At 42.4% G+C, this 19,565-nt stretch overlaps 1 protein-coding gene across 2 annotated transcripts in view; it reads left to right on the forward strand.

The window, feature by feature from the left end:
• WWTR1 (WW domain containing transcription regulator 1) overlaps positions 1–19,565 on the forward strand; it is a 203,636-nt gene that overhangs the window by 165,969 nt on the left and 18,102 nt on the right. For both annotated transcript variants that reach the window (XM_060298500.2, XM_030873257.3), the window contains one exon: positions 12,351–12,553. In XM_060298500.2, coding sequence (XP_060154483.1) covers positions 12,351–12,553 — 203 coding nt within the window. The remainder of the gene's footprint in view (positions 1–12,350; positions 12,554–19,565) is intronic.

The following is a 19,565-nucleotide window of genomic DNA, read 5'->3' on the forward strand; positions in this document are numbered from 1 at the left end:
GTGGCAAAAAAAAAAAAAAAAAAAAAGAAGTATACATATAAATAATTGACTTAAGTTGGGGTAGAAGACCGTGGCTGAGAAAATAATAAATCCAGGGAGAAAAACGCATACCGCAGGCCTCGTGTGGTTGCTAGAGGTGCCTGCAGGTTTGATTCTGAGACTTGGGGGGGCTCGTGCTTGGAGGACGAGATATGTTCAGTTACAGGAGTCAAAGCATCCGTCAGGGAAAGGCTTGCCGGGTGTGGAGGAGAAGCAAAGCTTTTCCAGGTATAGAGGCCGAAGGGGGAGTTCTCCTGCTAATTCCCCATACGTGATCTAGACACTGCGATCTAGCAGTCCTCAAAAAGTCTCCCAACTGTGAATACCCGGAGTTCTAGAGAGAGGTTTTCTCTACCCTTCCTTGACCCTAGGTTGTGGCATCATCTCAGAGAACCAGCCAGGAACGGCTGCAGACCACAAGGCTACCCCGCGTACCAGCTGGACTCGGGCATACAATTCAGAAAATCCAGAGTTGTAGCTTTTTGTTGTTGGTGTGTGTTTCGTTTTGTTTCCGTTTTTAAGAACAGGGCCCCCTTGGCACATCCTGACAAATGAAATTTAGAGGCGTCGGTTTTTGTTTTTGTTTGGCTTGGGACCAGAATCGCCTTTTGAAAGTGTTTAAAGAGCAGAGCTGTTTTGGTTTCTACCTCTCCTTACCTCCACCGCAGAACTTATTCTTTTCTTGCCCAAAGATGACTCTGAACGACCTCACAGGGCTGAGGGACAACAGCTCAGAGACACAGATCCCTAACTTCTCCATCTGTTGATTTCTTCGGAATTTTTTATTTCACCATAGTGTATGAAATACTCTGACAGTTTCTCATGTCGTAGCCCGAAGGAGATTTCTATCACTTTGGAACAGAGGCTAACTGTAGTGCTCACCACAGCCATGATGCCCCATAGGCCCTGGCCCCTGCCTCTCCCTCTGTGCCCCTCAGCCACACGGGCCACCCTGTTTTGCTCAAGTACTCCAAGCCTACAGGTCAGGCCCCTTCCCACCTCAGGACCTTTGCACTTGTTCTCCCTCAGCCTAGTATGCCCCCCACCCTGATTTCTGCACTTCATCCAGATGTTTTTAGATCACACATTACCTCCTCAGGCACAGAAGGAATGCCGGTCTCAGATAGTTCTGCATTTGTTTGTTCAAAGCCCTTATCATTAGAATTATACCATATATTTGCTATTGTGTCTCCCCACTAGACTATAATCTCCTGAAGGGCCAGGGCCTGTGGGGCATCATGGCTGTGGTGAGCCATATTCATCAGTATCTCTAGCACCTAGAAACAGGGCCTTGCACCTGCACGGGGCTCAGCAGATATTTGGTGAGTGAATATTTAAATGAAACTTGGAACACCGGAAAGAAAAAAATCATGCATAGGCTTACCATCCGAGCACCACCACTATTAGTATTTTGATACATTTTCATTTCAAAGGTAATTAGCCTTTTGGGGTCACTAGAAATCCTATAAGATCTAGGGGTACATGCATATAAGCACAAAGTCCCAAAACTTGACAAATAATTTTAGCAGATTTCTTAATCCTGCTACCCCTGGTTAAATTCTTGTTTTGTTTTGTTTTTTTTTCCTGAGTACTCATGGCTGGATGCAAAACACCCACATCACCTTTACTGTATTATTTCTGCTAATTTGATTGCTGAAGAATGGCTCCTTAATTTGCATTTCTATGATTCCTTGTGAAGCTGATAATTTTTCCATGTTTGATTAGTAAATACATGTTCTCTTTCATAAATCATTCAAATCCTTTGACTTACCTCTTGGAGCGTCTGTTGTATGAGCTCTTTTAATAATAAAGATGTTTACTAAAATGGCACGTGATAAAAAGAAAACAGATTAAGAACCAGCAGCCCACACTGGCAACTTCTCGCTTCTTGTGGAAAGCAGCTGCGGATTCATTTTCTGTTGTTAAGCTTGGGTTGCCACACTTTGCACCTGGAGTAGTTTTAAAATCATTCAGGAAAGCTAACCAATAAAAAGCTACTATAAACTCTCTCCTGACTAATGAAAATAAATGCATGAATCAGAGTTTCCATTTCCTGCTGGGATAAAAGTATACCTATTGTCTGAAGATAATAAAACAAGAAAAGTTTTGGTTTTGCTGCTGTTGCCAGGCCATGGAATTAAATTCAAAGACACAAAGATAACTTTGTGAAGCGGCACAGTGAAACACCCAATTTCCTTTTTTCCGAGTTAGGTCCTTATTTGCCTAAATTCACTGCCTTCATAGATGTGCTTCCTTCCTGGCCACTTTTGATAAATCTTGAGATATCCCAGAAATCACATGGAATCTGAGTAGCACACTCTGGTGCTGCTTTAGGTAGAAGAAATATGGTTTCTTTACAGCAGAAGGACCCAGATAAATGAACATGCCAGAAAGATGTGATTTCTTTTTATTTCTAGCTTGTCCTGGATCTGTCAAAACCATGAAAACCGATGTTGTAATCCTTTAAATGCCAATAAAATATACATCGTAGATGATGCATTTGCTAGGAAAACATAAAAACCTAGGTCACAGGCATTTCCATCTTTATACCTAAGAGAGCAGAGTTGCCTGAATACTCGCACCCTGGTTTGTTGACTAGATTACTGTTTGGATGGGCAGACAGGAGAGCAAGTAGGAAAATCGTGTGCTGGTGCTAACAATTCAGGGTTTCTTGTGAAGTAAATGCAGCTTGGGTTACAAGTCTAAAACCAGACCAGCTGGGGGCATCTGGAAAACCTAAGGTCCACCTGTTCAGTTTTGGGGGCACTGGAAGTGATTTTAAGGTTTGAAGCCGAGAAAGTGTGGCTGAATGCACAGGGACCCCAGAACTCTATGCCTTATCAACTGAGCCAGCTGAGAAATTTCCTTATAGCTATTCTCACCCAGAATTGGAATAAAGGGCTCAGTGTGAAGTTGGGATGGTGCAGCTTCTTGGTTTAATACTTTACAGATTTTTGGAACCGAATGCACCCTGAAGTGAAAGGCTGCCTTTTTTTTTTTTTTTTTTTTTTTTTTTTGCTGACCTTGTTGGACGGCTAATACTGTTTCTGGGAAATAAGAGAAACAAGCGACTCATTGTTAGCAGGAGCTGAGAGAGGCGCAAGAAGGGCGAGAGACGTGTCTGCAGCCCTTTTCCCCCCTTCATTGTATCGTGACTGAGTCCAGGCTGGACTGAGGCTGGGTTTTTCTTTTCGACCTCCGTAGACATGTGTTTTCCATCAGACAGGGCTGCGTGACACCTGACATTGGCCAGTTCACATGAGTTAAGCCATGTACGGCCCATAAACAGAGAGGAAAAGACCCGCAGCTGCACCCAGACACTCTTGCTGCTGAAATATTTTTGAAGCTTGGTGTGGCTGGGTCTGCATATATGTCAGATACGATTTACACCTGTTTTGGCTTCTGTGCGTTGCATATCATTACTTCCCCAAAGCCGCTGTGGCCAGAAGGGCTAGTATTGCCTGATGGCAGCACCTCTTCTCCTTGAAACCTTCCTGAATTATGAAATGTAACTCTTCAAAGTTATCTGATTTTGTCTTTTTTTTTTTTTTTCTAAGGACTGAAGAAGAAAGCCCTATACCATTCTCTGTAAAACCAGATCGCGCAGGGTGTCATTGTAACATGTGATCCGTGTTGATTTCATCATTTTATAAGTAAATAAGTTAATTAAATTAGTCTGCATTAGACCTTTTCATGAAATAGGGAAAAGGAAACTCCTCAATCCTTGTCACCAAATTTCACTCAGTAAATATTTTTGGATCGCAGGACAGGGCAGTGATTGGTGGTCAATGCCTCCCATGCCAGCCATGCATTCCAGCACATTCCCTGGGCTTCCTAGGTTTGTCACAGTCTATGCCTGTGATTTGTGCTGAGTCACTTAACCTTCCAAGTTTCTTCATTTCAAAAATGAGTGAATTGGCTTAAGTCAGTGGTTTTAAATTGTGTCCCAAGGCCCCATGCCAGGGTTTCAGGGGCATGTGAGCAGAAGCTAAGCTTAGTTAGTATTCAGTCTCCAAGAGCTGTGTCTGTTCAACATATTTTAAAACTTTGTTTAATATTTTGACACAAGAGTTGGGAAACGCCTGTAGGGAAAGCACAGTGAAAGCCAGACCAAGAAAATTTAGAGAAGAGAGTCAAAAGGGCTGCCATTTAAGCGCTCACTGGCACCAGCACAGGCCCCAGGCGTGTTGTGAATGAGCCCCTGCCCATGTGGGGTGTCTCTGCCTCATGCCATATATCAGGCTCTGGAGAAAGATCCTGCTGCTAAAAAGAAGACTTGAGAACCCTGGTCGAAATGGACTGAGCCCCTTCCAGCCTGAACTTCTATGGTGACGCTTCAAAGTAGTGTAAATACATGACCCCAGCTGTGATGAGTGTGGTGGGGTTTGTAAACCACTAATGATAAAACAGAGCAAAATGCAATGGGTCCTGAACAGGGAACTATGTTCTGGAAGTAAAGGGAAAGCAGCCACAAAAGTCTAGTATTCATTAAATATTCACTTGTAAGATTAGGGGAGTAGTGATTAAAACGCATCCTCAAGAGAAAGAGTTGTGTCTGTGTGTGTGGTGGGGAGGGATTTCCAGTTTATTCTGAGTTTTCTTCATATTATGTTTCTTTTAAATTAGAAAAGTCTATGCTGATCACCTTCTTACAAATGAACTGATATCATACACCAATTTCTGACCCATAAACCCTGAAGTTTAGTTCAGGGAGAATGTATTTAGTGCCTACTGTATGCATCAGCAAGTCAGGTTTGAAATGCACTAAATTATTTGTGTTCTATGTTTATAAGGAACATCCGTATCATTGGGGTTGGTTCCAAGGGGCAGGGGCAGACTTGGCTCCTTCCTAGGTCTTATTTATAAAGAGCACAAATCCAGCCCCCAGGAAAGTGAGAGTTCAAATCACAGGAAGAAAACGCTTCAGTGTTTCTTAAAAGAGCTTCTGTTCTGTGTGTATAGCCCAACCCAGAATCCAACAGGAAAGATTTCCTGACTTTCAGCCTTAACCAAGTACATGTTTACAAGTGGTGCAATGCAATGTCATAAATAGTGCTTGATTTCCTTAAAAAGTTACAGAGTAAGTGCAGGCGTCATATTCCCTCTCCAATTACCAAGTTGTATGGGTACAAAAGGACAGGCAGCTAGTTGTAACCCATGGAGGACACACTGAGAGCTAATCTGGGCAGCCTGACTGTCATTCTAAATATCAGACGGTTATTTCATACGGGCGCTGGTTCTCTTTGTAAGGAAACACATTAGCGTGGAAATAGGAAACTTGGGTTCTACTGCCATGAGTTAGCTCTGGGGACACGGACATTCACAGGCTTAGGGTGACCAACCAATCCCATTTGCCTGGGACTCTCCTGGATTTAGCCCTGAAGGTCCCGTGTCCCAGGAAACCCGTTAGTCAAACTTAGGACAACTGGTCACTCACTGTGACAGACCCGTTTCAGCATTTGTAGAGCAGGGACAGAGAATGGAGTGATCGTCAAGCTTCCCGTTGTTAACAGTCCATGATGCAGGAGAGCTTGTGTTGCCCTCTCATGGGTGTTTAGGTTTCTGGAATGTGTTTCTGATGCAATTTATATAAACGTATTAGCCCAAACGTCAAACTGAATTAAACACCTGTTCCAAATGGGAGGAGGAAGTTTCCCACATCCCAAATCAAGTGTATTACCCAAGGTGCGTACAGTATTCGAATGTTGCATGTTCGTCTACTTTGAGGACACTGCAACCAGGTTTTCACAAAAAGTCAGCCTCTTCAAAGCTCTTCTCACGCTCAAGGGATGATGTTAGAAGGGTTCTTTGGAATGCTTGATGATTTATCGTAGAAGCTTGTAAAAAAAAAAAGAAAGAAAGAAAGAAACCCCAAAACTAAACTAAAAGGTTACTTTGAATATGTGGAACTGAAGTTCATTTAGCAAGATTCTGTTTACCACCCGCGAAAACTGGAGTACAAATTAAACCATCTTTGAGATTTTCCTGTTAAATCAACATTTGCTGATGGAGAGTTTCAGCAGATACTCTGGCAGTCTCTTATAACCCCCGCTTTCCCTGCATTTTGTTTCGTTTTGTTTTTCTGTTACTTTGTATCTTGAACAACAGTGGATAACTAGCAAAAGGTATTCCTCTCTGCCCTCCCCAGATTCACATGTGCATCAGGGAGAAGGATTTGAAGGGAATAAAGTAATTTCTGTGTCTTTCTAGGGCTTAGGTGTGGCTTCTAGCCATTGGCAAGCTGGTTGTCCTTTCCATAATCTGCTCAGAGCCAGCCCCATGCAGGCCCGTGACAGGTTTTGTAGTTGAGCCTAATCTTGTGGTTTTGTTTCCTTCATTTGGCATTTTGTGTGTGTGTGTGTGTGTGTGTGTGTGTAACCATAGCCTATTTTAAAAACAAGGAAAGCAAGCCCAGGACACAGAAAAGCAAGCCACTGAACCTCTCCGAGGCCAGAAAGACATTTGTCAAACATTCCAGGAGGCCCACTGGACAACCTGATTCCCTGGCCTCCCTCCTCGTCTGCAGCTCCTGGCTTGGGGAAGCTGCCCAAACACTTTGTCTGTGAGCTGTCGCTGTCTGTCCCTGCTGCTGCAAAAGGCAAAAGTTCAGGAGTGAAGCCTTCACCTTTTCCACGTCTGCTTCTTATACAACAAATGATGTGTAGGCTTAGAACTGAGTCCAGGGACCTTCCTGGCCTCAAGCCTACTTGTGGGGCTTTGTAGACGTGACCAAGTGTGTTTGCTGGAGCAGGTCAGAGGGTGCATCAGCGTCCTGGGCAGCATTAAACAGAGAGTCTGGGTAGTCACCCCCTCTGCACACCCCATTCCCATGTTGACCGTTTACTTCACCAAGGATACAATCATTAAATCAAAAGAGTGTTCATATCTCAGATGCTGTGGAGTTTTGTTTTTCTTGGTGTTTTCTTTTATATGGAATAATAGCAGTGAAATGTTTCTGGTTACATATCTGTAGAGCTTGGTTATGTTCGATTGCCAAACACAGAAGAGAAAGCCAATTATCAAAGAAGAAAGAAAAAAAAGAGAGAAAGGAAAAGGAGATGAAAAGAATGAAAAAGATACATGTGGGTTTCAATTTAAATTCTGACTCTCTTGGAAAGAAAAAAAAAAGAAGTCTCTGCTTTAGTTTTTTTTTTTCCTGCTTTAGTTTTGATACATTCCTGCTTCAATGGAGAAATCTTCTGTTTGGGTTATTCCTTTCTGTGGGGACTGGCAAAAGTCTAGAACTTGACTAGGTCTTTAGCCTTTTTGAGGCATTTAGTGGCAGTCTGCCCTTAACTGGTTTGGCCTCAGATACTGCATTTGAGATACTCTGCTGCTTTTCTTTCTTTTTTTTTTTTTTTAAACTGAACTATTCTCTCCCTAAAATGTTATGGAATATTATCCCAAGGAGTATTTTGTTCATTGCAAGTCTAGATGTTTTCCTTCCTGTGCTCTCCTGAGGACCTCCTCTCTGTTTGTCTCTGTCTTGGGCCTCTGTTGCCTCTTTGAGTAGCTAGAACCTCAACCATCGGTGAAGTTCATGAGATTCAACCTAATAAAAGATTCAAAAACAGTCTGAAATGAAATGACTAGAGGGAACAGAGTGACAGGTGGAATCATAGGCACCTGGGTTGAGTCAGGCAGGACACCTGGCTTCTAGGCCCTGGACCATTTTATGATTTTGACCAAATTCACTGTTTCTCTGGGTATTGTTTCCTCACCTTCACAAGAAGTTGCACCAGGCAGGCTCTTAGTTTTGAGGATCTTGACTATATTTTAAGCCTTATTCGTTTTTTTTCAAATAATTTGGGGGTTACCTCCTTTCAGTCCACCAAGAAAATATTTTGCATATTTGATGCATACATGACCGTGCTTTATTTATTTATTTATTTATTTTTTGCGGTACGTGGGCCTCTCCCGTTGCGGAGCACAGGCTCCGGACGCGTAGGCTTAGTGGCCATGGCTCACGGGCCCAGCCGCTCCGCGGCATGTGGGATCTTCCCGGACTGGGGCACGAACCCGTGTCCCCTGCATCGGCAGGCGGACTCTCAACCACTAAACCACCAGGGGAGCCATGACCGTGCTTTTGTTTTCTGTTTTTTACTTTCACATTTTTATGTTTTACATAAATAATAAATGCACACAGAAAAACTTCAAACAGTGCAGAAGAGGAAAAGGAAGATCTCCTCCCATCCTTGACACCCCGTTTCCTCTCCAGAGGCACCCACTCTTGTGTATTTTCCTAGAGAGATTTGCTGTATATGTATTGATATGATATGAATGCCCACTGCCTCCATTTTTCTAGTTACAAATAGTGGCATGCTCTTACATGCATTTCTTTTCCTTGGATTTTTTTTTCTTCCCTCTTCTAAACATTGTTTCTTAGAGATTGTTCCATAGAAGGACCTACAGAGCTTCTTTATTCTTCAGAATAGCCACATAGAATTCCTCTGAATGAATGCATCATGATCTCTTATTGGTGGACACTGTTTTTGGTCTTTTGCTGTTATGGACAATACTATGGTGAATATTCTCATATAGACTTCTCCGTTGGTGGGTGTGCTTTATTTTGAAAACAAAGCCACTGGCTAAGTTCTACTCTTTTCCAGTCACTACAGTTAATAGCTGGAGATGTTTAGTCTGAGTGTAGTCTGAAGGATCAAATCTAAATTAACTGGGAGAAAGCAGCATGTCCACCATGCCTTCCCAATGGATGGCCGCCGTAAGGGCTGGTGTTTCAAAGGCTCGCAAGGGTGTGGTTTTGGAAGAGATCTTCTCCAAGTCTTAGGCTCCCCCAGATAAGGAGGCAGACATCAATAAAACCTGCCAAGCAGTATCTGGACAGTGTGTGGAGTGGAGTAACAGAATCCTGTGTGAGTAGACTGACAATGCTGTCTTCCCAAGTTACGGCAGATGGGTCTGATTTGTCATGTCAGTAAGTACCAGACTTGAGCCGGTTTTAATATTTTTCAAAGAACCTGAGTTATAAAAATGAACATAACCTCTGAACGGTTAACAAAAAAATTTAACATTTTTAAGCTTTTTTCCTAACCTGGGGATTTCTGATATTGGAAATAGTCAATTTACACATTTCTCTTATAGACACAATTTGGTTTTTTTTTTTTTTTTGTCTATAGTAGTTACATCAGAAAAATAGGAGCATACTTTTTCAGAAGGTTCAGAAACGACTGTGCCTGGAGATAATCACTATTCTTCCATCTAAGCGTCCTTCTCCTGGCCTGAAGGAGGTCTTATGAATTAAACCCTTCTGGATATCTGGACTTTGTCTTACTTGAATTGGTATTTAAGAGAACTTTTCCCCGATGACACAGTGTGTGCCCCATCCCTGACCCTCCCACCCAGGCCTTCAAATAGAGATTGTGATTACGCTCCAACAAGCTGTAGAAATGGCGTACTTATTTCAGTTATTTTGGCATTGATCACAGCTGTGCTTTTTTTCTGTTCTCAAACTGAGAACATAAGGAATGCCCAGCTGGTTTCAGTCATTCATCCCATCGTTTACTGAGTTTCCCTGTGTGCCAGGGACGGTGCCAAGAAATGAGAGTTCTTGGTGGTGGGCTTGATTAGGGAAGTGAAGCCCAAACTGTTTGGGCAGAATACTCCAGTATCTTACCTTGCCTCGAGTGACTTCCCTGGGATTGAGCAGAGTTGTACATCTGTCCAAACCTTCCTTGAGCCCTTCCTAATTGTAACTTGAGCAACCTTTGTCCCAGGGCCCTGTTTTGAGTGCTTTGAGGGTCTGCTGTTTAAGTGGTGCTTCCTTGCGATCAACTGAAGGGAAACCGTGTGTAGCGGGGTTGCCTCAGTTTCAGTGATCGTTCCTGGTCTTCAGTTTCAGGTGTGGCAGAGGGCGGCCAAGGACAGTTGAAAGGGCAGGTGGACGGAGTGTTGGGGGTTCAACTGTGGCCCTGGTTCCGCCTGTTTCTAAGCAGAGCACGCCCCTCACCTCCCTGGGTTTCACAAAATAAAAGGCTGGACTAGATGCTTTCCAGGAGTCCTTACAAAGCCTAACATTCTAGCACTCCACGGCCAAGCATAAAAACCCACCTCATTTCTTCACACGTTCCTTGTGAGTTCCTGTGAAGGCAGGAGCTGTTTATTCAACTACAAACCCAGTGCCCAGCACACAGTGGGAATGGGATAAAGACTTGAGTGAGTTATAAGTAAATTTCAAAAAAAAAAAAAGTATTTTTACCCCACCTCTACTCCCATCCAGAGGAAGTTCCTGTCATGGAATTAATTCTTCCTTAAGGAAACCAGTTCTTCTACAGAAAATCTTCAGTGTTGGTATTTTCTTTTCTTTTTTAAAATTTTACTGGCGTAGAGTTGATTTACAATGTTGTGTTGGTTTCAGGTGTACAGCATAGTGATTCAGTTATACATATATTCATTCTTTTTCAGATTCTTTTCCCATATAGGTCATTACAGAATATTGAGTAGAGTTCCCTGTGTTACACAGTAGGTCCTTGTTGATTCTCTATTTTATATATAATAGTGTGTGTATGTTAATCCCAAACTCCTAATTTATGCCTCCCCGCTACGTTTCCCCTTTCGTAACCATAAGTTTGTTTTCTAAGTCTGTGAGTCTGTTGCTGTTTTGTAACTAAGTTCATTTATATCATTTTTTAAAATTAGATTCCACATGAGTGATATTATATGATATTTGTCTTTGTCTGACTTACTTCACTTAGTATGATAATCTCTAGGTCCATCCATGTTGCTGCAAATGGCATTATTTCATTCTTTTTTATGGCTGAGTAATAGTCCATTGTATATATACCACATCTTCTTTACCTGTTCCTCTGTCCACGGACATTTAGGTTGCTTCCCTGTCTTGGCTATTGTAAATAGTGCTGCAGTGAACATTGGTGTGCACGTATCTTTTCAAGTTATGGTTTTGTCCAGATATATGGCCAGGAGTGGGATTGCTGGCTGATATGGTAGTTCTATTTTTAGTTTTTTAAGGAACCTCCGTACTGTTCTGCATAGTGGTTATACCAATTTACATTCCTACAAACAGTGTAGGAGGGTTTCCTGGTACTTTCTTTTCAATGTGTGTGTGTGTGTGTTTTCTACACATTCACTTAATACATAGTTGATTAGGCTAATTTAAAATTCATCTAAGAAAGTTTAGTTATAAAATATGTTCCCTTGTAATATCCATAACAAACTGATGATCTGAAATATTTTACTTTGAACTTTAAGTAAAGTATGCCAATAATTTTATCTTTTAAAGGTAATGATACCAAATATAGCAAAAATTGAGCGTTTTTTTCCCTCAGAAATGAAGTAAGTATATAAAATTACACATTGTTGCCTTTGGCCCTGACCTAGGAGCAAATAGACTGAAAAGCATGGTTTTCTTTATTGTAGGATATTACCCAGGCAGAAGTTAAGCAGATTTGACTGGTAAACTGTTTGGAGGAAAGCTAGCACTTTTTAAGATGCATTTTTTGGCGGGGGGGGGGGCGGTGGTGTGGGGAGACACCAATTATAGAATTTATTAAAGGATTACAAATTTTTTTTTTCTAAAGTGAAGTACTGCATGCCAAAATTTTAAATGTCGGTAAATGCAGACAAATAGAAAATCCGTAAAAAGTTTCAAACACTTCTTGTGGCTTTATCCAATCACAAACGCTGTTAGCATTTTTATATCATTTCTTTCTCACAATAATTCTCACTAAATGATTCTCTAATTATTCACTAATAATTTCTCACTAAATAATTTCTTTGGGGCACCCTCTTTTAACAAAGCGTGAATGGCATCCTGCTTTTGTGTAGGTCCCTGATCTAGGTGCTATGTTTTACATGTCACTCGTCAATTCACTCATCCATCCTAAGTATTATTTTCTACCCACCACCTATCAATGATCACATGCCCTCCTTAGCCCTGCCATAAGCATGCAGTTTATCTGAGACCGTGCATACACACCCCCAGATGTCCTGGTGAAATTAGCTTTTATGCTGTGTCAACTTGTGTGGAATTTACTTACGACCACTCTGTTCTCTGAAAGGTTTAAAATGTATTCTAGAACACAGGCAAGGTGTGAAATCAGGTTTTTCACAGGGCACAAAAGCCACGACTAGGTGAGCCAGGAGAAGGGCCAGTATCTGAGCCTCCATGCATTGAATTAAGGTAATAATTACTTCAACAGTAATGATTAACAGGAAAGTGCTTTGGAAGGAATCTCAGGAATCTATAGTGTAAAGCGCAAAGCATTCTGATGATCTCCTTTTGATAAGGTGCTGTGGTCCCTGGTCGTTAACCCGCCTGTTCTTGCCTCCTGTAGTGATGAATCACCAGCACCAGCAGCAGATGGCATCCAGTTCCCTGAGCCAGCAGAGTCACCCTCCTCAGAACCCCCCAGCAGGGCTCATGAGTATGCCCAATGCGCTGACCACGCAGCAGCAGCAGCAGCAGAAACTTCGGCTTCAGAGGATCCAGATGGAGAGAGAGAGAATTAGGATGCGTCAAGAGGAGCTCATGAGGCAGGTATGGCCTTCGGTGGGGCCTGGTGGAGGCTTCGTGGCCTTTGGTGGCATGGCTAGTGGGTAGGTATCTACTTGCCATTGCATTAAAAGCCCAAAGTGCTGCTTCAAACTTCCAACGTCTATTTGCACTGTCTTGAGAGCCAAACGTAGATGAGTACAAAGACTAGCTGTATCAGCATGGCTGCCTGTGGCTTTCACTGCTAATCACTAGAAGGAGAGAAAGAATACGTTCCAGTTATTTATTACTGTGTAATACATTATCGCAAAACTCAGTGGCTTGAAACACTAGCCATTGTATTATATCACGCCATTTCGTGGTCAGGAATTGGGGCAGGGCTCAGCTGGACTGTTCTTGTGCTGTACGTGATTTTGACTGAGGTCACTTAACGGTGGTCGACCGGTGGGTAGCCTGGCCTGGAGGGTCCAAGGTGGGTTTACTCAAGTGTGTGGCACCATGGAAAGGGCTGCTGGAAGACTGAGCATAGCTAGGACTAAAAGCTGGAGTATTTGCCCACGGCATCTCTAGCTTGGCAAGCTCAGAGCAGTGGGACGTATTACATAGCAGCTTGGGTCTCCCCAAGAGAATGTTCTAAGAGACAGGAATTGAAAGCTGCCAGGGTCTCGGGCCTGGCTCTGGAAACTGCCACAGAGTCAGTTCTTCCATATTCTCTTGGACAGAGCAGTCACAGCACACCCCTCAACCCCCAATTAGAGCAGATAGCAGAGGGGATGTTCTACGGAAGAGATGACAAAGAATCTGCAACCATCTTTGATCCATCGTGGAGCATGAGAAAAAGAAAGGGAAATGTTTTGCATACAGACTCTGATAGAGTGCTCTGCAAAACCCCCTGGGCTTTGATCAGGCACTTAGTGCCATTTCCTCATTCAGTCAGTCAGTCAACAGAGTGTGTGTCCTCTGTGAGTCAGGCTCAGGGCCTCACTTCACAAAATAAAGAAAAGAAAATCCATGAAGGAGCCCACAGTGTTCTCCCTGCTTCAGTGGCTTGGTCTGTGCAAAAGCAGAATTCTCTTCTGTGTTGCTGAACTCATGTAGCCCATGCTTTCAGGTCTCATAAATTTTGCTGGCTGCATTTTGGGGAGGAAGGCTTCAGTTTATTGTTTTAATTCTTCAGACTTTGCCTTATGACTCACATGAAGCAAGATACATGGGTAGCTTCCTTTCCATGTGGACGGAAATGAATAGTTTTAACTGTTCCAGAAAGCTTTCTTCCAGGGGGCTGAGGGTATTAGGGTAAACACGATTTTTTCTTTTAGTTATATCTGATACTTTCAAAAATATACATTGACTGCCATAGGTAAATAATGTATTTCTCATCAAATAAGTTCTAAAATATAAAGTATCTACACTGTATGAAGTTTAAAAAACATGATGAATTAAAAGAATTCCTTATACATAGCCTTTGAAAATGTGGGAAATGAATATAAATTGTGCTTTGTTGTTCTGTTGAACTAGCCTCTAAATTTGAGGAATACAACTTTGTAATATAACCATCGTTGTGCTTTTTTTACCCTGAGGATTTATGTCTGAACTTTCACGGTTATTTCAGGGTAGCATTTGTTTATACTGTTTTTAGATATACAGTATCATGTTTCTTAGCAGGAAATGATTGTATTATGGTTTTCTGTCTTTGGATAATAATTCTGTTTGGAATAATTTATCTATTTTATAATATAGAGTAATATAAATAGTATTATAGTAGCATTTATAAGTTTTAATGTTTTTTTTTTCCCCCGCAAAGAATGACTCGTGTCTCAGTTTCTGCCTCGTTCTGTGTTTCTCTTTCCCCTACCCCACCTCCTCCTTTCCCACAGAAAGTATTTCTGAAAAGGGGTGGAGAAAAGTGCCCCAAATTGTTTCCTTTATTCCAACCATAGGTGCCTTTGAACCAGAATGTTAGTATTGATGGTTCATATTACAGAAATACCAACCAAGTTCCTTAAATGCTGATCCCTAGAGGCTGTGGAACTTGGAGTATTTTGCTGCATGACAGCGTCGACTCCACTGTACAGGACCTCAGGGAGGAACGCTGTCCAGATTTGCTCCCAGAGTCTCCTGTAGTTCAGCTTTGAACGTGTGAGCTTGTGTGTGTGTGTGTGTGTGTGTGTGTGTGTGTGTGTGTGTGTGTGGTTAGAGGAGGAGAAGAAGGTGGAATGGATTGTTCTGATGTCTTTTTATCTTTATTATGGATACAGGAAAAAAGGTCTAAAGAGACTTTTTTAAGTCGTGGCAGACATGTTCCCCATCCAGCAGCAGCCTGATACTCAGGGTCAAAGATATTGTTTAAGGCCATACAGTAAATGGTGTTGGAGTGTTTGATGACAGTGGCATTTGCCAAGATGTCTGATTGTTCAGGTGTGGATTAGTATGTGTATCACCTTTGTGGGGTTTTTTTTTACTGCTTTCTTTTGGTGCTTTGCCCTTAAGCCTCGCTATTTGCACTTAAGCCAGGGTGGGGCAGGGAAATGGATTGGAAGTAAAAGTGATATTTGGCTCACCTGTTTAGCCGCCTTCCAGCACCTGGTAGGAAGGTAGAGGGACGGAGGCAGTGGTGGTCCTGATGAGCTCTGAAGATTGTCTGTGCCATTTGTTCTTTCTGTCCCACTCCCTGTTCTACGTAGTCAACAACTTCCTGAATATCCTTTGCTTTCTGGGCACTTTGTAATTCCCCTGGCCTTCCTCTAGTTTGCAGGAGGGCCCTAGCTGTCCAGCCTGTCTTCTTGAAGTCCCTGCCCAGCAGGCAGGCCCTGACCTTCCTATCAGGGGAGAATTTCTGGGAGAGAGGCCCCATCCTAGGCTCCATCTTTATGATAGGAAAGGAGGTTGGTAAATTTTAATAAATAGAATGAATTTGTTCCTAATTCTTGGGAAGTCATCAGTACTCTGTACATATATATATATATATATATATATATATATTTTTTTTTTTTTTTTTTTTGCCGTACGCGGGCCTCTCACTGTTGTGGCCTCTCCCGTTGCGGAGCACAGGCTCCGGACGCACAGGCTCAGCGGCCATGGCTCATGGGCCCAGATGCTCGGCGGTATGTGGGATCTTCCCGGACCGGGGCACGAACCCGTGTCCCCTGCATCGGCAGGCGGACTCTCAACCACTGCACCACCAGGGAAGCCCATTACTCTGTATATTTTTATTATTGTTAAATATATGATAAATGTGAAAGGTCCTTATGAGTTATATGCCATGTAAATATTATTTTATTTTTCCTTTTTCTTCTTCTTCTTCATCTCCTTCTCCCTCTTGTTCTTTTTTCTGTTTCTGTGCCATTGTTCCTCCAGGCATGTAGTCTGATGTTGTGCTGTGGAGAAAACAATTCCTCGGTTCTCGTTCCACAGTCTGACGTACACCTCACAATGCCGAGGGCTCAGATGTTAACTTGTCTCTGAAATCATGCCAGAGATATTAACAAATGAAGTTGAGGAAAGTCTGATTACAGATCTGAAGTGAACCTCCATTATTTCAGGATGGAAAATTTTTTTTTTCATTCCTTCTTTTATCTCTTCATTTGTTTATTCACCCAACATTTATGTTGTGGGAAATACTAAAAAGATAAGTGGGACATGGCTGCCTTCAGATAACTCACATTTTAGCAAAGGAGACAAAATGATGAACTCTAATCCAGATTGGTGGCCAGAAGGATAAATTCAAACCATTCCTTACTTCGTGGGGTCCCAGTGCTGCCATCTTTCACTTTCATAGCTGGAGCAGGGACCAGATGCACCAGAGCCCAGAGTTCTGTGAAAATGAGCATAAGGTGCTTCCTTCTTTCTTTTCCTCGTTCCCACAGGCCAACAGAACTCTGATCAAAGGGCCGGTGAGGTTTGGTATCTCCCCTGATTAGGAATCTTTTGAAGTAGAAGAGTTTTGTTAAAAACGATCCCTACAATTTAGCATTGGCTGCTGTAGCAACAGAGTGGAACTGCTTGTATCTGATAATTGATGAATTATCTCAGAATGTGGCAGGTGCTCCAAGGGCTGGGGTGCCACGAGCCCAAGGGGATCCCAGCCAGGTCTGCAGTACGTGGCCTTATTAGGAAAGTGGAACTTTCTCTGCTTTCGGCGTCTGTCACAGACATTATGGAGAGTGAATTCTCATGAAAGACATTCTCCGTTGTCCGTGATAATCAGTTTTATTTTTGCTAAGTTTTCCAAAACGCCGTGAAGCGGTTTCAGGCTCATCTAAGAAACGGCAACCCTAGGAAAGAAAGCAATTCTCAGTTGAAGATGTACTTCCTGCTACCTTCATATTAGAAAAAAAAGTTAGAATTCAGTTTATGAAGTTTTTTTAAGTGAAAAATCGTTTTTAACTTTTAAAAATATAATTTAGTAGTTTTTTTGTTTGTTTTCTCTGACTGAGATGAGAGAAAGCATTTTACTAACTGAAAGAATTCAGACTCAAAAGACTTCATAATGGGACTTCCCTGGCGGTCCAGTGGTTACACTCTGTGCTTCCACTGCAGGGGGCACCGGTTCGACCCCTGGTCGGGGGACTAAGATCCCGCATGCCTCGCAGTGCAGCCAAAAAGAAAAAGAAAAAAGACTTCACAATGTATGATTCCATTTATATGACATTCTGGAAAGGGCAAAACTATAGGGACAGAGAACAGATGAGTGGTTGCTACAGTTAAAGATCGGGGAGGGGCTGCCTCCACAGGAGAGGCACTAGGGGGTTTGTGGGGGATGACACAGTTCTGTGTCTTGCTTGCAGTGGCTGCTTCACAACTGTATTATGTATTTGTCAAAACTTAGAACTGTACAGTTTCACAGAGTGAATTCGACTCTAAGTAAAGATAATAATAAAGTAAAAGTGTCGCACAGAAAAGACAAAACACATTCATTGTAGTAAATGTTTAAAATAATCAAAACCAGGAAAGAATGTATGCATCACTTATACTCTTACCTAAAGAGAGCAGCTATGAAGATGTTGGTGATTTCTCTCCAGTCTTCGTATGTATCCATGTGTATTTTGTTTTTTAAAACAAAATTGGTAGTAGAGAATACTACTTTTGTTATCTCTTTTTCTTAATATATTGGGAAGTCATTTATTTATTCTGTATCAGCCATGGAAGTTATGCTGTGAGTTTGGACATATCTATTCTAAGCTGCCTGGAATCCTTTCTCCAACGTTTCTGGACATAAATTTTTAAAATACTATGAGCCACACGTGCCCACAAGACTATAGATTATTCTGCTGTTACAGCTCAAAAACCAACACAGTATTTGCTCAGTATCATAAAGGGCATGTTTACAACTTTACCGGAGGAAATGGAAAATTTGAGTAACTCGTAAGAAATTGAGAAACAGGCTTCGCAGTCCCTATTTACCCCTCTGAAAGAACAATTCCTTGACATAAAAACAGACTCTTGGCTTTATCTGAGGAGAGTATTTCGTTGTATTATTCATTTAAATATGAAGCTGGGGGACCTTCTGCCTCAAAGATGATTTTAACCTCGAGGACTTCCCGTCAGCCTCCAGGGCCTGGAAGAGTCTTAAGTGAAGAAGCCTTCGCTCCCTCTGCGTTGTTGGGAAATGGTTATTATTCCCAGGCAGCCTCAGCACTGCTTTTACCCCCATCCTTCCCTTAATTGAGGCTCAGTGGACAGGGGAAAGCAGCTTGTCAAACAAAAATGCTGACTAAGCCCGGCCTCTGGTTGCCAGGGCAACAGGGACAAGGGGAGAGGGCTTGGGCAGGAGGCCTCAGAATTCTTTTGGCAGGTCTCACAGATTTTTGTTGGGCTTGACAACCACTACCGGCTCTGGCCGGCCAGCTGGCCGGCCTCTGGCAGCCATTCCTGACCGAGGGCCCGGGGGAGGGACACACCCGGCTGTGAGCAGCGCTGGTCCAGGGAAGGTTCTGAGGTCTGTTTTTTGTCATGTGAAGAATAGCTATTTAGAGACGTTAAAAAGTGTCATATCATAGCCTAAGTAGTGGCTGCTTCATAGAGTCTTGCCTTCAGCACCTGGGGCTATAATTTCCTTTTAGAAAAGCATTTCAGAGAATTAGGTTTCAGGATTGACTGCAACATCAGAGGTCATGTTGTCCACCCAGGGTGTGGATCCCTGTAGAGTAACCTGGCTGTCTACGTTCATTCATTCATTTGTTCAGCATGCTCTAGGCACTAAACGCACAGCAGTGAACGAATAGGCTTGGTCCTTACCCTCAAAGGGCTTCCATTGTAACTGCTGTCAGTGTTCTATTTGCCTACAAGTCCCAGAAATAATCCATTTTCTGATAAATACCAATTCTTTTAAAAGGGACCCAGGGCTTCCCTGGTGGCGCAGTGGTTGAGATCCGCCTGCCGATGCAGGGGACACGGGTTCGTGCCCCGGTCCGGGAAGATCCCACGTGCCGCGGAGCGGCTGGGCCCGTGAGCCGTGGCTGCTGAGCCTGCGCGTCCGGAGCCTGTGCTCCGCAGTGGGAGAGGCCACGACAGTGAGAGGCCCGCGTACCGCAAAAATAAATAAATAAATAAATAAAAGGGACCCTTTTGAAAGATATTATAAATCAAACACATTTAAATATTTTATTTATTTACTTATTTTTAAATATTTTTTATACAGTTTTAAAAAAATTTGTATTGAAATACAGTTGATTTACAATGTTGTGTTAGTTTCAGGTATACAGCAAAGTGTTCAGTTATACATGTATATTCTTTTTTAGATTCTTTTCTATTATAGGTTATTACAATTTTTAAATTCATTTTTAAAGGTTTTTTCATTTACAGTTATTACAGAACATTGGCTATATTCCCCATGTTGTACGATCCATCCTTGAGCCTGTCTTATTCCCAATAGTTTGTACCTCCCACCCCTCATCTGTGTATTACCCCCAACCTCTGTACTGGTAACCATTACCTTGCTCTCTATACCTGTGAGTCTGCCTCTCTTTTGCTATATTCACTATTTGTTGCATTTTTTTAGATTCCACATATAAGTGATATTGTACATTATTTGTCTTTCTCTGTCTTATTTCACTTA

Source organism: Globicephala melas, chromosome 4 (genome assembly GCF_963455315.2).
Source record: "Globicephala melas chromosome 4, mGloMel1.2, whole genome shotgun sequence".
Taxonomy (NCBI): domain Eukaryota; kingdom Metazoa; phylum Chordata; class Mammalia; order Artiodactyla; family Delphinidae; genus Globicephala; species Globicephala melas.